At 44.9% G+C, this 19021-nt stretch overlaps 1 protein-coding gene across 2 annotated transcripts in view; it reads left to right on the plus strand.

Moving 5' to 3' along the window:
- Window positions 1-375: 375 nt before the first annotated feature.
- INF2 (inverted formin 2) overlaps window positions 376-19021 on the plus strand; it is a 189828-nt gene continuing 171182 nt past the window's right edge. For both annotated transcript variants that reach the window (XM_068254230.1, XM_068254231.1), the window contains exon 1: window positions 376-599. In XM_068254230.1, coding sequence (XP_068110331.1) covers window positions 570-599 — 30 coding nt within the window. In that variant the 5' untranslated portion in view covers window positions 376-569. The remainder of the gene's footprint in view (window positions 600-19021) is intronic.

Here is a 19021-nt window from a genome sequence, read left to right on the forward strand (position 1 = left end):
CCCTTTTTAACGTACGCAACTAGGGGTGTGCCGGGGCATGATTAGGGGTATGGCAAAGGCGTGGCTTAAGTGTCCCTCTTTCTTATTTTAAAAAGTTGGGAGGTATGTTCTAAATGCTTCCCTCCCTCAGGAAAGTTGGGAGTCATAAGGTAAAGTTTCTATTGAGTAAATGGAGTGCAGCACAGCTGGTTGCAGCAGCCTCGCCTTCTGGTGCAGCAGATGAGGAATTTGGAAGTTGAGAGAGAGCACAGCAGCACCTCCATGCCCAGCTTTCTGTTCTGGAAGGGGGGGAATATACACAGGGGGAGCCGGGAGGGACTTGGCTGGGCGGAAATCTCCAGTCTGCTGACATAAGCAGTGAGTGATTCACTCTCATCATCACACCCACAGTGCAATGCATTCCTAGGCTGCCTGAATTACAGTCAGGATCTCTCTCTCTCTTTCTGTCTGTATAACTTGTTGATCACAGAGCAGCAGCTGATACTCAGAGAGTCATTCTTTCCAGCACTGGCCTGTTTTGGACCTTCTCTGTGGTGGACCATGTTGGATGATTTATAACTGTAGTCAGCATGGAAGCAGCAGACAGCGGATCTGTGGGGGTGAGTCGGATTTGAGTGAGCTAAAGCTGAAATTTCCAAATAGAATGTCATGCACTGTCAATGATGTTGCTTAATAAGTGTCTGTGAGTCAGTTCAGTCTCCAGTGGGTAATTCTTGCAGGAGGGAAGAGGTTTCCACTCCCCTGGAGAAATACAGAGGAACATCTATGATGAAGTATGTGTGGTTGTGACATCTATTCGACTTTCTTTTAGCAAAGGAAAGTTAACCCTGATTTCTTTCAAGCTACCCTAACCATCACCCCTGGCTCATTATTACGGTGCTTATACTTATGTTATTATTAGTATCTGATCAATAATCAGCAAGTGTTGTAGTGGTTAGTGCTCGCGCCTTGCAGTGTTGGGTCCCCTTTTCAAATCCCGGGCAGGGCACTAAAAGACAAAAAGACAAACACTTATATTGCGCTTTTCTCCTGGCGGACTCAAAGCGCCAGAGCTGCAGCCACTAGGACGCGCTCTATAGGCAGTAGCAGTGTTAGGGAGACTTGCCTAAGGTTTCCTACTGAATAGGTGCTGGCTTACTGAACAGGCAGAGCCAAGATTCGAACCCTGGTCTCCTGTGTCAGAGGCAGAGCCCTTAACCATTACACTATCCAGCCACCAACTCTATGCAGAATCACTATCTGCATAGAGTTTGTATGTTCTCCCTGTGTCTGTGTGGGTTTCCTCTATTCACTCTGGTTTTCTCCCTCATCCTAAAAACATACTGATAAGTTAATTGGCTTCCCCACAAAATTGGCCCTAGAGTGTGACCAGTGATGGCTAACTTTGGCACTCAAACTGTGACAAAACTATACATCCTATCATGCCTCTGCCTCCCCTAGTTATGCTTAGAGCTGTCAGAGTATTGCAATGCCTCATGGGACTTGTAGTTCCACCACTGCTGGAGTGCCAAGGTTAGCCATACACTACACGATACATAAATAGACATATGACTATGGTAGGGGTTAGATTGTGAGCCCCTCTGAGGGACAGTTAAGTGGCAAAACTATATTCTCAGTACAGCTCTGCGGAAGATGTCGGTGCTATATAAATACTAAATAATAATAATAATAATAATAATAAAATAGAACTGCATTGTAGTCCTCTTTTCAGATATAAGGTAAGGTTGCCCTATTCAGGATAGTACATTTGATTATAGGTCAAACTGCAGAGGTGCTGATAACATCTGCACAGAGGTGATAAGCAGTGCACAGGGACAATTTACAACAAGAAAGAAACCAGGTAGCAGTGGAAATGTAATAAGTACGGTACCTTTTTCTAGCAGCAATCACCACACGTTGTTAAAAGTGCAGTATAAGCATAGAGTAGCAGCTTGAGCAGGTACTAGGGAGTGGAATGCCAGCATTATAAATTGGGGATACATTTGTAATGCAAGTATGTTGCATTATCAATGCCTAATTTGTGGACAAGTAGCTCACTTGTTTGAATCGCGTTTGCTTTTGCACAAAGCAAAAAGTGCATGCAAAATTGCTCTTAAAGGGCAACTGAAATGACAGGTATATGGCGGCTGTCATTTATTTCCCTTTTAAAACAATGCCAGTTGCCTGGCAGCCCTGCTGATCTATTTGGCTCCAGTACTGTCTAACACTAGAAACAAGCATGAAGCAAATCTTGTCAGATCTGACAATAATGTCAGAATCACTTGATCTGCTGCATGCTTGTTCAGGGGCTATGTCTTAATGTATGAGAGGCAGAAGATCAGCAGGGCAGCCAGGCAACTGGTATTGTTTAAAAGGAAATAAATATGGCAGCCTCCATATCCCTCTCGCTTCAGTTGTCCTTTAATGAAAGTCTTTGGGTAGCATTGTAAATTGCAACTCTAAGATTTGCTTTGTACTGTTTTAAAAACGTATAGCATGTTGGTTCTTCTTACATACTTTATGTGAATCACATGCAATCAGGGCCGGGCCGAGGCATAGGCTGGAGAGGCTCCAGCCTCAGGGCGCAGTGTAGGAGGGGGCGCACAATTCATTCAGCTGTCATTCCTAATTGTGTATGAAGCTGAGAGAAATAAAAAAAAGGGGATACATGGCAGTGACTGCAAGGCAGATAACTAGAGATTAAGGTGTGGGGGAGGTTGTGGGCCCTGTGGCGCTTCTTAGTGTAATAGCAAGCAGTGTGTGACGGCTGGGGTGGGAGGGATGGAGGGGCGCACTTTGGTATCTCAGCCTTGGGTGCTGGAGGACCTTGTCCCAGCTCTGCATGCAATAAGGTAATATTTTTTCAGCACAATATTGCCTTATAAATTATTTAGTCAGCGTTTGCCAATTGTAAAATCTTTCCTCTCCCCGATTTACTTTCTGATTTTTTTTTACAGACAGCAACATCTTTAGTACGGGTAGATCTCTGCGGAATGTTCATTTAGGGCTTGTTCACACCTAGAGCTTTTTTTTTTAAGCGCCTGCGATTTAAAGCGCTTGTGCAATGATTCAATATGAGAGTGTTCACATATGAGCGGTTCAATGTCGATCCACTCACCAAAGCGCTGCCTGTACCATTTTCAGGGTAATCGCAAAGTGCGTGAAAAAGCGCTTTGTATAACGATTTCCCAAGCTCTTTCATGAATAAATACATTGGGCTTGATTCACTAAGACAAATAGCATGCCTTATCAGAGTAGCACAACGAGCGCTACAAACTTATGGCAATGACGAGAGCTCCACCTGTCCTGCCCTGAGCCCCTGCGGGTTCGTAGCTCTCGTTATGCTACTCTGATAAGGCGTGTTAACTTTGATAAGGCTATTTGTCTTATTGAATCAAGCCCAATGTATTTTTTCATTTCCGGGTGAAAGTTCACTTCCTGACTGATGCCAGGAAGTGAAAAAAAAAATCCCTCGCAGGAAAAGCAGATTAAAAAAAAAATTGCTAGAAATTCCTCAGCGCTTGTGACTTATAGTGTGAACATAGCCTTAGGCCTGGTGCACACCAAAACCCGCTAGCAGATCCGCAAAATGCTAGCAGATTTTTAAACGCTTTTTTTTATTTTTATGAGGCGTTTTGCTAGCGTTTTGCGGATTGCTGCTGCGGTTTTCAGTATAGTAGATTTCATATATTGTTACAGTAAAGCTGTTACTGAACAGCTTCTGTAACAAAAACGCCTGCAAAACCGCTCTGAACAGGCGTTTTTCAGAGCGGTTTGCGTTTTTCCTATACTTAACATTGAGGCAGAAACGCATCCGCAATCCAAAAAATGCCTCACCCAGGCATTTTTCGTTTCTGCAAAACGCCTGCCGCTCTGGTGTGCACCACCCCATTGAGATACATTGACCAAGCAGATCCGCAGCCGCAAGCGGATCTGAAAACGCCCAAAAATCCGCTCGGTGTGCACCAGCCCTTACTGAGTGTTCTGAAGTCAGTAGAAAAGGTTTCTGGTTTACCAGAATTCTGGGGTGGGGAGAATTCCTCATCATATACAGCCTATGCTAAGCTTTAGTGGGAGGGCGAGTTACGTATCAAAATACGGCAATACATAGCCAGAGAGGGAACAATGGGGCATTTGGATAGGGAAGCTTCAATAGGATCCAGGCTCTCCCCTCTCCATAGGCAAGTATCAGACTTTTTTATCGCTACAGATTTGCTTTTACTAATTCTACAGTGGCCATCACTGTAAGTGCAGTAATTGAATGCAGAGTTCCTCTTTAATAGTACAGTGACTATCAGTGAAAGTGCATGATGTGAACACAGACAGCAGCAAACACCAGCATTAGGGAATTTACCTTCCCCACAGCTCAGGGCGTAACTTGTTTAGGCAAACAGTACTTGTGGTTGGATTAGTGGAAGTGATGCATGCAGTGCTTGTGGATGATAAGGAGGATGCTCAGGGCTCTGCAGAATAGGAAGTGCTTGTTAGCTGAACACTGATCAAACACTGCACATTCCTCCTCCTGCTCATCTGTGAAGACAAACAGTCCGGGCTCGTTTCCACTAGTGCGGCGTGCGTCTCGTAGACGCACGCCGGCACTGAGCGGGTGGGCGGGATCGCAGGCGATTCCCATCAGCCGTGCCATGCACGGCTATGGGAATCGCAGCCTCCGCCGCGAATTCTGTGGGGGTTTCCGGCCGAATCGCTACTGCAAGCGATTCGGCCGGCGGCGCCGTTGTCCCCTATGGCAGAGTTTCCCCGCGCGATTTGCCTGCGGGGAAACTCTGCGGATTCGCGGCCGTTTCCGCGAGAGTGGAAACGGGCCCTCCAGCTAAGAATGTTACAAGAGTTGTGTAGAAGTTCCAAGCAGACCAAAGCTCTCAGTAAATTGCTTCTGTTCAGCAGTAGTTATAAAAGCCATAGATTACAGCCAGTGGCGTAGCGAAGGAGGTGTGGGCCCCGATGCAAGTTTTACATGGGGCCCCCCAAAGCAGTCTATACATAACAATTGATACGGCGCGCCAAAACCTGCCAATGGCAACTACAGTGTCAGAGGAGCAAGAAGGGGATGGGGAACAGTTTGTTAATGATTACCAATATTCCAAGTATCTATAGACATTCTTATTATGAGCACAGGACCAATAGAGAGCTAATACTGCAGTTGAGAGAGGGCCCTTCGGGGGCCGGACCTCTGGCTCAAGGGCCCCGATGCGGTCGCAACCTCTGCAACCCCTATTGCTACGCCCCTGATTACAGCAGACTTATGCTGGGCATACACGGCTTGATTTTGCCACTCGATTCTCACGTTCGATCGATTCCACGCTCGATTCCGCAGGAGATTCACTTATCTTCCGCTCGTTTTTCTTATCTTTTACCATTGTGTTCAATGTGGAATCAAGCGGCGAAACGATCAGGCGGGAGATCGGACATGTCGGAAATGATCTATTGAGCCATCTAAATGGCTCAGAAACGAGCCGTGTATTCCCAAGCATTAGGCTCTGTTCACATCTAAAATCATTGACGACAGCATTTTTGGGGTTTTTTTTAGCGTTTTTTCCCCCTCCCAGCGCTCCACTGCGTGGTAAGATTTTGTGCAAAGCGCTTTTCTAAGAGTTTCTGCAGATCGATTCCGTTTTGTCACTTCTTGACGTCAGTCAGGAAGTGAACTCTTTGACCCGGAATAGTGCAATGTATTTATTCTTAAAAACGGGAACGCAATCACCGCATAAAATCGATTTTGTGAGCATTTAACGTACTTCCTATACCTTCCATTCGAGCAAAATCACCCCTAAAACTGGTACAAGCACCGCTTTGCGGAGCACAAAGCGGACAAAACGCATTCTCATACAGAAGCATTGCGCAAGCGTTTTGTGGGCGGTTTTGAAAATGCCAATACCGCCTTTAGTGTGAACAAGCTCTAAGGCCTGGTGCACACCAAAAACCGCTAGCAGATCCGCAAAATGCTAGCAGATTTTGAAACGCTTTTTCTTCTTTTTCTGTAGCGTTTCAGCTAGCATTTTGCGGTTTTGGGAAGCGTTTTTGGTGTAGTAGATTTCATGTATTGTTACCAGGGCTGTGGAGTCGGAGTCGTGGAGTCGGGCAATTTTGGGTGCCTGGAGTCGGAGTCGGGAAAAAAGGCACCGACTCCGACTCCTAATGAATTTGTAACTGTAATTAAAATAGAAAATATGATAAAATGTTCTATTTCTCAGATAATAGTCATTAAAAATAATGTATATATACAGTATATATACAGTAATAGCTGTGCTTAGTACACAAAAATGAAATAAACCAATCAAAATTAGTTACTTGTGCTGCTTCAATAAAGCAGTCCCCGTATTTTTAAGGTCAGATATACATATCTGATTGTGACTGTATATATGATGTGTACACAGGAATCTCTTATATATACTAAATAACATCTATGCTGTAAGAATAAAGCCTGATGTGTAGCTGTGTCACTAATAGAGATGGTCAATGAGATGGAAATAATTCTGCACTGATGCTGATTTATGCAAATGTACGCACTCCCTTTGCTGATTAAATCAAATAATTTGATATGTTGTTAAAATTTGGTTTGGTGACTACAAATTAAAGGGTACCTGAGACGGATGAAAAGTAAAGTTTTATACATACCTGGGTCTTCCTCCAGCCCCCTTCAGGCTAATCAGTCCCTCGCTGTCCTCCACCACCCGGATCTTCTGCTATGAGTCCTGGTAATTCAGCCAGTCAGCGCTGTCCGGCCGCATGCCGCTCCCACAGCCAGGAACATTCTGCACCTGTGCAATAGTGCTGCACAGGTGTAGTATGCTCCTGGCGGCGGAGTGTGTGCCTGCGCACTACGCCTGACTGGCTCAAGTACCTGGACTCACAGCAGAAGATCCAGGTGGTGGAGGAGGACAACGAGGGACTGATTATCCTGAAGGCGGCTGGAGGAAGCCCCAGGTATGTATAAAACTTTAATTTCATCTGTCTCAGGTTTACTTTGTTACACAGTAGTACTATACTCTACATATGCACTCCCCACAGAGCTGCAGGGAATCCACTGAGAATGCTGTGCACATTGAACACAGAGGTGTTGTCTGTCACCCATAAACCTTGTTCAGATTGTGCATGAAGAATGTGTAATAGAGGAAGAATCTCCTCATTCCCCTGCAGAGCACCCGCACATCACTCTTACATGTACCCACAGTCACATTGCCTAGGGCCTGATAGATGTTCTTTGTTCCGGTCTGTACCTTTTACAAGTACTCTTACTAAGGACTAGTTGTAGTCTAAAGGGAATAAATATAGTAGTCTACATATCCTTCTCACTTCAGTTGTCTTGTAAAATTCCTAAGCGTTGGCAGTTAAGAGACGAATTTCATGTTACATACTTTTAATCAACAAAATTGTAATATGCAAATTAGAGGAGTCGGAGTCGAGGAGTCGGAGTCGGAGGAATCCTAAACTGAGGAGTCGGAGTCGGTGGATTTTTGGACCGACTCCACAGCCCTGATTGTTACAGTAAAGCTGTTACTGAACAGCTACTGTAACAAAAAACTCCTGGCAAACCGCTCTGAAGTGCCATTTTTCAGAGCGGTTTGCGGTTTTCCCATACTTAACATTGAGGCAGAAACGCATCCGCAATCCAAAATCTACAGCAGCCCAGGAGTATGCGTTTCTGCAAAACGCCTCCCGCTCTGGTGTGCACCAGCCCATTTAAATACATTACCCTAGCGGATCCGCACTCGCAAGCGGATTGCAAACCGCAGCAGAACCGCTCTGGTGTGCACTAGGCCTAAGAGCTTGTTCACATCATTAGTGCAGAATGGCCGTGCGATCAGAACGCAACGTGTATGATCGCACGCCATGTTCCGATTGCAAACCATCTGTGCAGCTATGTGCTGCGCTGAATGGGTCAGCACTGCGATTGGCCGAAAAGATGCATGCAGCAATGCGATAGCGCATCACACTGCTGCGCAGCACATATGATCTGAACATATGATGCTGTCTGTGCACTTCTGCTGTTCTTGCGTGTCACACATCATATGCGCTGCCAAAATGCACACGGCAGCATGTAGGATAAGGCCTTGCAACAATTTAAAAGAAAGAAAAAAAATGAAAAAAAACATACAAACATTTAAATAAGTTGCCCAAGTATCTGCAATACTAAAATTTGATGCAGTTAATTGGACATGCCCGAGGTGGAAAGGAATGAAAAATTAGGCTACCTGATCCAGGGGGCTAAGCAGATTAGGTACCCGCAAAAAAACGCCGCCCCCTGCAGCTCCTGTTTGCCGCACTGGCCCACTTTCACTTTCGTGACCTCTAGGTCACGACTCTGAAAGGAGAAACTGTGTCTCTTGCAGGAAGGCAGGGGAGCCGCAGGGGGCGCAGTCAGGGAGAGAGAGCTGTCCAATGGCAGCTCTGGAAACCCTGCAGGAACACGCCTGTTGGGCGTTTTGAACAGTGTCCACGACCTCTCGACGACTTTCAAAGTCACAAAGAGCTCTGTCTTCTGAAGCTTATTATCTCAAGTGTCTGTCACTGTGTATTGTTTTGTTTTTTTCTGCAGAGGAAAGTTTAAGGCTACTTACACACCAGGACGTTGCGTTTAGGGGACATTATAGGGCACATAACATGCCCCTAAGGCAACGCACTCTCTGATGTGGACGGCAGAGTGAGCCGCGTTGTGCAGCTCACTCTGGCGTCCGTGATGCGTACTCTTGGACGCATGCGGCATCACGTGGTCCCGCCCGGCCAATCGCCGCACAGGGCGGCCGCTCCAGGAAGTAAACACTGCACGTCACATCGTGCAGTGAATATTAATTAGCCATGTGCCTGGCTCCACTCCTCCCCAACACTACTGAGCATGTGCGCACAGTCTAACGCGGCTTAGCCGCACATAACGCACAGTATGCAGCACTCTCAATGGATGTGCTGCGTTACAATGTAACACAATGTGGGCACTGTGAACAGCCCATTGATATTTCATTACTGTGCGGTGGGGCTGCGTTACAGGCTGCACTAACGTGCGCCTGTAACGTCTTAATGTGAAAGCAGCCTAAAAGTTCACTAGCCTGCTCTGTGAAATCATTTAGAATGCGGAGTGTGTAAACTGAAAAATAAAAAAAACTATATAACTGAAAATAAAAATGAGAATATTTTTTGGGTTACTAATGTTCTAGTAATTGTCCATGCTACACAACCAATTCATTGTAGCATTTTTTTTTTCACTTCAGTGTCACTTTAAGGCCCTATTCACACTAGCAAACGCAAAACACTAGCAATTAGCCCAAGTGTTTTGCGGTGGTGATTTTTTACGCAATAAACGCATATTTTTCACTGGACATTTTTGCGTTGTAGCGATTGCGATTTGCAATAATGGTCACTAAAAAAAAAAAAAATAATGAAAAAATGTTTTTGCTTGTAATGCATTTGCATTTCACGCTAATTGTGAATTGCTGGCGATTGCGGCAGTGAGAGCACGGCCATCTAGATTACATTGCACTAGCGCTCTTAAAAGCGCTAAAGATCATTGGCGATTAACAGTGTGAATGGGCCCTTAGGGCTGGAACCCACAGGAGCGCTTTTGGCAGCGTTTTGGCAGCACTGCGATACGCTAGCAGTTTGCCAAAACGCTGGGCTAATGTTAATGGATGGGGCAACTTCCACAGGAGCGTTTGCGTTTCCCAGAAACGCAAACGCAGGACCTGCAGCATTTTGGGAGCGTTAGCGCTTCAATGTAAAGTATTGAAACGCTAGCAGAAACGCTCAGCAAAACCTAAACTGAGCGGTTTTGCTAGCGTTTTGCGGTTAAGCACACTAACAAAATGAAAAATAATTCACAGGACCAATCAGGATAAAAACGCAAAACGCAAAACGCTAGGCACCCGCTGAGGAAAAAAATACAATGTTGCAAAACACGACCAAAAACGCGCATGAATCCGCTTGCAAACCGCTCAGACAAAACGCTAGCGGTTGCGTTTTGCGTTTGCGGTTTTCAGTGGGTTCCAGGCCTTAGGCCTGGAACACACTAGCAGCACTTTTCTAAGCTTTTATTAAGCACTTATGATTTGAAAAGCTCTTGCTACTGTAATGCTATGGGTGTGGTCCCACTTAAGGGATGTGATTTTTTTTTTTTAAATCCCCCATAGCATTGCATTAGCAAGAGCTTTTCAAATCACAAGTGTTTAGAAAAGCACGGATAGTGGGTCTGAGGCCTAATGCCGTGCATATACGGCTCGTTTATTGCGCTGGATCGAGCCAGCGGCTTGATGCCGGCGCATCCCCGCTCGTCCGCGTGGGTCGATTGCCGCTCGTCCCCGCCGGCGCTTCCTAATCACCGCTCGATTCCCTGCCATTGTCCGCCGGCGGGAATCGAGCGGGCGCAGGTCGAGTGGCATGATTGGGCCAGCTGAATATTATCAGCTGGTCGATACACGGTACAGAAACGCACCGTGTATCCCCAGCATAAGACTCCAATAAATGTACTATAAAATACTTTTCTCCGAATATCTGTATAGCAATTGCTCTAAAATGGTCACCTGCAATAATCACAAAAGCAAGCGACAAAGTTACTACAAGAATGTAAGTAGCTTCAGCCAAGAGAAAAAAAAATAACGCATCACAGTTAAAAATAAAGAAGAAGAATCTATCCACCCAATTAAACTTGGTTTTGGGATTTCATTCTTATTTCGAAGTCCTTTTTTCCATATTTGTCCTCACTGTGAAGCAAGTAATGGCTTGCCGCTTGCTGACAGACTACAGAGCTTTCCTGCACATTTTCTTAGTCATTACTTAATTATTTCCATCTGTGGCTCAAGCAGACTTAAAGTGGACGAGCTACAAAAAGATTATTTCCTCTTGGACGTCTAGAGGTATTCCAAATATTCTAACAAGCCTTTCTGAAGCATCCGATCTCTTCGCTTTGCCTGTCATCTGGGAGCCCAGGTACAACATGGACAGGGAACTGAAATGGATGTGGCTGCACATGGACTGTGAAGAAATATTTGGGATTTTGAGATCCCTCTAGCTGTGAACTATCCTTCCTCTAGGAATGAAAAACACTCATTGCAGAAGGGCATGGAAATGCAAAAATGAACATTGTGAACTGTTCTGCAAGCAAGGCGTTTCTGGGATGTGGCATGAGGGGGGGGGGGGTTTCTACACACGTATGATAAATTCTACCTGGCAGAGATCGGAATCTGATCCCTCGTGCGACAATGCAGGGCAAAACACTGTCCAGATGCATAGTCAGCCCGCAGGCTAGCAACTTGTTCTGTTTTTATGCTGGGGGAGGGGGCTGACGGAGTGGCTTGGTTGTGACATCATGCAGTGGGCGTGGTAACAACAACTCTTTTGGCCGAATCGTCCTCCCGGCTGATTGCTGGCTGAGGCATCAGGGACACTGTACGCATGCTAGATTCTCCCCCAGATAATATAGAAGGGGACCAGTGGGTGTATAAAGGATGCATTCCAGCGGTGCATCTACAAATTATGGACTCCCTAAAATACTTTGATACAGCCCCCTACATGTACTCTGCCCCCCCCCCCCCCCCCCCCCCAAATGTGACAGGGGTCCCATTTGTTAAAGTTGAGCTGTCAGCCATACTATCTCAGAGGAAAAAAAACACATAAGTAGATCAATACTTGCTCTACTTACATATGTATTGCACTGTCCATAATATTGATTTTAGTGATTTTTCTACATAAAAAAAAGAAGAAAAAATAAAAGAGAGAACATCCTTCTTAGCATTTCCCATTTTAACTGTGGCTATTTTGAAGCCAACCCTGATGTCATTTCCTCCCTAAAGGTGCGTACACACATGCGACTATAGTCGTTTGTAACGATCGTTCCCAGATCTTTACCAACGACGATCGTTACAAAAAACGAACCACCGACTATTAAGGCAAACGACGAACGAGCCAAATCGCTACAAAAGAAAGTTCTGTCTCGGCGGATTTTAACCAACGACGATCGTTTACAAAAGTAGTACATCGTTGGAAACGATCGTTCGTACTAGGCTTGACATGCGCATTTCACTATTTCTTCGTGAAACTTCTCATTTTTATGCGCAGGCGCAATAGTTGCTTTTTTTGATGTAACGTTCGTTCTAACGATCAGATCGTTACACACCTTTTAAAACTAACTTTACTTAGGTCGTTCTTTCATCAATTAAAAGTTCGTTCGTCGTTCTCAACGAACGATCGTTGTCGCATGTGTGTACGTAGCATTACTCTTCTCTGCCTGATTTTGTGTGCATTGCCCTCCCTCCACTTTAGAAAGTGCATTGTCTCAGCATGAGAAATATTGGCCAATCAGAGAGGAACAGAGGTTTGGGAGGGAAAAACAGGAGGGAAAGAGGCTTCAGACAATCAGGCCCAGTGCACACCAAAACAGCTAGCAGATCGTCAAAACGCTAGTGGTTTTGGGAGCAGAGAGCAGATATTTGTCGGGTGCACACCGAGCGGATTTTGTATGTGATCCGCCGGCCGCATCCGCATCAGCATCCGCATGGCTAATGTATTCCGGCGGTTTGAGGTTTTATGCAAACTGCAAACGCGCAGCAAGAGGCACGTTTGCGGCTTGCTAAAAACCTCAAACCGCCGGTGTGCACCAGCCCATAGAGATACATTAGCCACGCGGATGCGGATGGCGGATCCGCCCAGTGTGCACTGGGCCTCAGGCTACATTAGTTAAGTCTGAGGGGAAGTAGAGAAGCAAAAAAGGACAACCCAGGATGCCCTGCAACTTCCTTTTTGTGTACCAAATAAGAGTCAGGTAAACTGGGGAATGATCATTTATCAATAAGAAAAGTAATAGAGATTTTAATTTTTGGATTGCCTGGTTAGCATGCTTATTACTTGTTTACCAGATAAAAGAATTGATTTTTGATTTTATACAGTTACACTTTAAAAGGTCACTTTACAAGTGTAACCACCAACCACTCCTTCTCTCCAACAACCTTGCAGCCAATGCACTACCTGCTTTTGGTGGGTGGGGTTAGCAAGGGGAGGTTAAAAATCTTGAGACTTGAACCAGGGAAGTAACCAGGCTGCATGAGAGCCTCCTCCCCCCCCCCCTTCCTAACGTGGGTCCTGCTTGTGACCCCTGGGCCCCCTTGAATGAGAGCAGTAGTGCAGCATGAACATCCTTACATTGCCACAGCTCCGCCCCCTCCTAACTCTACAGCACAGCAGCATTCCTCTGTAGGGCCCCAATATCATGTGACATGCATCAGAGCCTTACGGAGGAACGCTGGTGCATGCTGCAGACTGAGCAGGAGAGAACGGAGCCGTGGTGACATAAGTACTGTATGTGCACACTGGGCTGCTGCTCTACATAAAGGAGGAAGGGAGATGGACAGGCCTCCTTTGCCCCGCCTTCCTCCTTGGAGGTCAGTTATGAACTAAAAATCATAACTGAATGGTAAGTTTCCTAATCATAAAATAACAAGCTGGACAGCGACAGTGATTGCAAAGTTCATCTCCTGGAAGAGGGCAGGGGAGGCCCAAATATTTACTCAGTGGTATTAACTCATATTAATCGTTTACTATGTACTGCTACGCTGGATTATAACATTACAGTCATCGTAGTTACTTCACTCGGATGACCATGACAAATGAAAAGAGCATTTACGGTATGTGAATCCACCATAAAAAGGTTTGATTGTTGGAAGAAAAAAATTATTAGAGTCGCCGTAGTGACAGTAGTTAGCAGTAAAGTATTCAGGACATCCACTTTTATGTTAGTTATCCAGGATCAGAAACATTTCTTAGAGAGAATATATATTGCTTTATTTTGGAATGCAGCCCCACCCTCATATTGATGTTTAGCCTAGGCTGTTTAGTTATGTAGAATTCTCCTCCCACAGCATTCTGGGAAACCTTTGCCCATATGCAATTATCTTTTGCGCCTGAGTTTTATCTTAGGAGATAATTTATCATCTTTTGTTTAAAATAACTTTTCAGTTCTCTGCCATTGAAAAGGTGCCAAAAAAGTGGGTGAAAAAAGTACTCACAGTTATTAAGTATTTTCTCGCTGGCTGTCGGCTTAAGGGCTTGTTTCCACTGTTGCGACGCGATTCGCCGGCATTCCGACGCTTGTAAAAACGCATGCGGATGCGTTTCTGCATGCGTTTTTACCCGCGATTTCGCGTGCGATTTCGCATGGCAGGGTGCCATGCGAAATTAACCATGACACTGCCAGGGCAAAATAAAATTGGAAAAGGTGCGAAATCGCACGCGAAATCGCGGGTAAAAACGCATGTAAAAACCGCATGCGTTTTTACTATTAAATACATTAGCGGCGATTCGCACGGATTCCCGACGCAGGCAAAATCGTTGCCTCTTTTGTGCATTTTTTCTCCGCAACAAAAAACGCACAACGCCACCGCAGGAGTGGAAACAGCCCCATCCACTCACATTACATGTGCGAATCCGCATGCGTTGGACGCATGCGGATTCGCGATAGTGGGAACGAGCCCTAAAAGGCATTTTATTGGTATGGTGTGAAAATTTGCGTGCATGACATAGGGGCACGAGGAAAAAATGGACGCGGGTTGAAGCCGATATAAGTGTTAATGATAAGTACCATCAGTGATAAGTATTGAATGAAAACTGTAAATATTTACAGTGGTAATGGTAATAGTAAAACATTGATAAATATAACCGATATTTTATTACTGCCAAACCTAACCCTACTCTAACACAGAATCCCCCCCCCCCACCTAACCTTAAAGGGACTCCGAGCAGTGTAGAAACTATGGAAAGATGCATACCATTTTGAAGCTCTCTTTCTCCTCTTTCCAACGATATATAATCCGCCGCCCTACGCCTTTTAATATTCGCTATTTTCATGATCGAAATCACGTTTGCCGCGATTTCGATCGCAAAAATAGCGAAAACTAAAAAGGCGTAGGGCGGCGGTTTATATATTGTTGGAAAGAGGAGAGAGAGAGCTTCAAAATGGTATGCATCTTTCCATAGTTTCTACACTGCTCGGAGTCCTTTTAAAACCACCTTGACGCCTAACCCTAAACCTCAACACCTACCAGATGCCTACCCCAACCCCCTTTCTTATGCCTAACCCTAAACCCCCCCTTTCCTGACGCCTATTCCTTAACACCCCCCCCCCCCCCCCCCTTCCCTTTTGCCTAACCCTAAACCCCCCTTCCTGAGGTCTAAAAAAAATAATAATAAATACAATAATGAATTAGAAAATGTCAATATCTATTACTTTCTAATTAAGTTATCAAAAAAGAAAACGTTAACTACAAAAGACCAAAAATTTCTATAACTTTATAATTTAAAAGATTTTAAATTTAACTTAATTTACAAAATCGTACAGAGTGGAGAGAGCTAACCCATAGAATCGCCAAGAGTTGGATACGACTGAATGGATATCATCATCATCATCAAAACAAAATTTCAAAAACTATAATCTTTGTAAATTTTCAATACAATAGTTAATTGTGTGCTCAAATCTCTATGCCTATAGCAGCACCCAAATCGTCCATTAGCTCACCCAAAATTCCTGCTTCTGAAAACCTAGGAGAAAAGGTGAATTAGATTGGGCCCCAGGTGTTGTTTCTTCTTACTTCAGATCATTCCGCAGTCATGCACTGCGCCAGCAATAAAGATGTCGTCACCTGTGATCAATTTAAGAATGTAAATCAGGGAGAGGAAAGATTTTACAATGGGCAAATGCTGACTAAATAATTTAAAAAGTAATATTATTAAAACTATAGTCAGTAGAGTTCCTCTTTAATAAAATTCTCAGTTTCATAAGTTATGTGCACTGTTTGTAAAACAAGCATAAATGTTATTACAAAATTAAGTCTGTGTTTAAGTCGAAATGGAAAAACATGCTAATTTCCTGGCTGCATTGCTAATTCTCTGGCTAAAGTTCCCTCAGAATCTCAGGCCAAGCATTCCAGCTCTGACTCTGCTACCCAGAGTCCTTCTCCCAGGAGACGGATGGTATTCTAGCCAGCGAACCAACAGGCAGCATTTTATTTATTGTATTTATAAAGCGCCAACATATTACGCAGAGCTGGACATTGGTTAAGGTAACAGACAATATTAGAGGGGGGTGACATACAGGAATACATGCAAACCAGATCATGCAGCCCAGTATGAGTACAAGGTACTCAATGTGCATGCATTTCCCATATAGCCATATGGTTGAAAACGCATTCACCCCAGGCTCTAGCCGAACCACAATGGACCATTGGAGCACTGGCAGACGCAGTGGCATTCATCTAGCTAGACGAATAATTGGGAAGAGACCCGCAGCACGGGGACCGGAGGATCCTTGAGTGACGGCGCAGGACCAGATGTCTGCGGGGGCCGGTAGAAGCCCCAAGTAAGTGCCACTTTTTGTTTTTAAAAAAACAGAACCTCTTTAATATCCCTCTTTCAAGTCCTATCCATGAATCAATATCCAGTCAATACCATACACTGATCAGGCAGGGCCATTTCTGGCCATTGTGATGCCCTAGGCAAGGCACTTTGTCTATCTTGATCTGGTGAATAGCACTGATCACAGCCTACATTAATTAGTATTATTTAGTATTTATATAGCGTCAACATCTTCCGCAGTGCTGTACAGAGTACATGGTCTTGTCACTTAACTTTCCTTTAAAGGGGTTCACAATCTAATCCCCACCTTAGTGATAGGTCTATGCATGTATTGTGTAGTGTATGTCTCGTAGTCTAGGGCCAATTTAAAGAGTAACTGTCAGGCTGCAGAAGCTAATTTAAACCTCTATTCTCCTGTGTTAAACAGTTTAGAAGGAAGCCATAAAGGCATTATTGAAGATAAAAATCTCTTTTACCTTTGATGTGTTCTTATCAGAAAAGCTGTTAGACCTAAGAGGACGCAAGCCGCATACTATACTGCAAAGCATTCTGGGGCCCTCCCCTCGGCTGCTAATGAGACGTTTCAGCAGCTTGTAACTCAGTCCAGCGCGTAGCACTGATAAATCTCCGGGGCAGAGTACACTGCAGGAGTCAGCTATTGTTCCTAGCCACATGGCTCATTAATATTCACTGCACACTGTGTTGTTCAAGTAAGAGCTGATCTGTGATCAGGAAGCAGGCAGGACATGACGACACATTTGACAGAAAAACATGGAGCCTGCCATGAGCTGTCAGGAGCATCTATCTCTGCATATACTATATACAAATTCTGTGAAATCCAAACGTGGACAGTGAAATGCATATGTAATGTAAGTACAGCCAATCTTTAGCTACTGATATATGTGTTTATTTTCTCCGAGACCTTATACCTAACAGCTCCTCTTTAAGGGATGCCAATTAACTTGTATGTTTTTGAGTTATGGGAGGAAACTGGAAGAAACCCACGCCGACATGGGGAGAACATACAAATCCAATGCAGGTAGCTCCCTGGCTGGGATTCAAACCAGGGACCCATCGCTAATTAGGTTGCAGGCACCAATAACAAATGTATAGGTGTACCATTATTTCTCAAAATAGGTCTATAAAAGGATGCACAGAGGTATACCCAAGCTTGTTGCACTTCACTGGCCCAAACTCACGGAACCCTTTATTTCTTCTAAAGGGTGTGGAACTACCTTATTAAAACAATATACTGTTTACTAGTCTACTTAAGCCAACGGGCTCTAGGTAGTGATATCACCGCCACCGCATGTTAGTGCGCATGCACATGCCGCCACGCACACACCCCCCCCGGCTCCCTGGCCCGTCCTCCTGTCCCAATGGTTGTCCGTGCTGCGCACGTGCTGTACACTAAACTCAGGGAAACACAATCATGAGGAGGATGACGCAGGGACAGTTAGAGATTACAGCCTGGTCCTTTATAGGTTGGAATATCGTCCTGAAAATCTAAAAGAGGTACAAGGATTAAAAGGACCGCTATTTAAAAAAAAATTGTAAATGTTAAAATACATGTAAATACCTACAAATAAGAAGTACAATTCTTCCAGAGTAAAATGAGCTATAAATTACTTTTCTCCTATGCTGCTGTCGCTTACAGTAGTTAGCAAAATTCTGATGGTTTTGGACTAGTCCATCACCTTATGGGGATTCTGAGTGTTTTCTTCATTTTCAAAAGCATGTAGCGAATGGCAGTTGCTTAATCCACCTGCAAAAATAGCGTGCAAACAGATAGGGAAGGCTGGCCAACATCTTTGTATAGATGCATTCCAGGAAGTGCTTTTGTAAAGAATAAACAAAATACTGAAAATCCCCCATGAAGAGCTGGACTAGTCCAAAACCTGTTAATTCTGTCAGATTTCTACTGCAACTGACAGCAACATAGGAAAAAAATTAATGTATGGTTCATTTTACTCTGGAAGAAGCTTTCTTCTTTGTTTGTGTTTACATTTTGCAATTTTTCACAACAGAGGTCCTTAACCACTTAACGACCGCCTAACGCCGATAGGCGTCGGCGGGTCATTAGTGGTATAGCGGCCTTTCCATGCCTGTTCACGGAGACTGCCTCCGTGAACAGTGTGCGAGCCGCCGATCGCGGCTCGCACGCATAATGTAAACATGCGGGGAAGGAATCTCCAATGTTTACATCACACGGGGCTGCTGTGCAGCAGCGCCGTGACGTAGATCGGCGATCCCCGGCCTCTGATTGGCCGGGGATCGCCGGCATCTGATAGGCAGAAGCCTATCCTATCAGGCGCAGGACGAATATCCGTCCTGCGCCGCACAGAGGAGAAGGGAGAGGGAGGGAAAGCAGGGGAGCCCGGAAAACGCTGCGGAGGGGGGCTTTGAGGAGCCCCCCCCGCAAAGCAATAGTAGCCAGTGGCGATCAGACCCCCCCAGCAGGACATCTCCCTAGTGGGGAAAAAAGGTGGGGGGGCGGGAGTCTGATCGCCCTGCCACATTCCTGATCGGTGCTGCGGGCTGTAGAGCCCACGCAGCACCGATCATTGCAAAATCCGATGGTCCTTAAGTGGTTAAAATGTAATTGTTTAGATTTGGTCTGTGTTAAATTAGCAAGTCAATGCCACATCCTCGTTATGCTATTCAGGCTTGAATATAGCTCATTAAAGGGGCACTA

This window comes from Hyperolius riggenbachi, chromosome 9 (genome assembly GCF_040937935.1).
Source record: "Hyperolius riggenbachi isolate aHypRig1 chromosome 9, aHypRig1.pri, whole genome shotgun sequence".
In the NCBI taxonomy this organism is placed as follows: Eukaryota; Metazoa; Chordata; class Amphibia; order Anura; family Hyperoliidae; genus Hyperolius; species Hyperolius riggenbachi.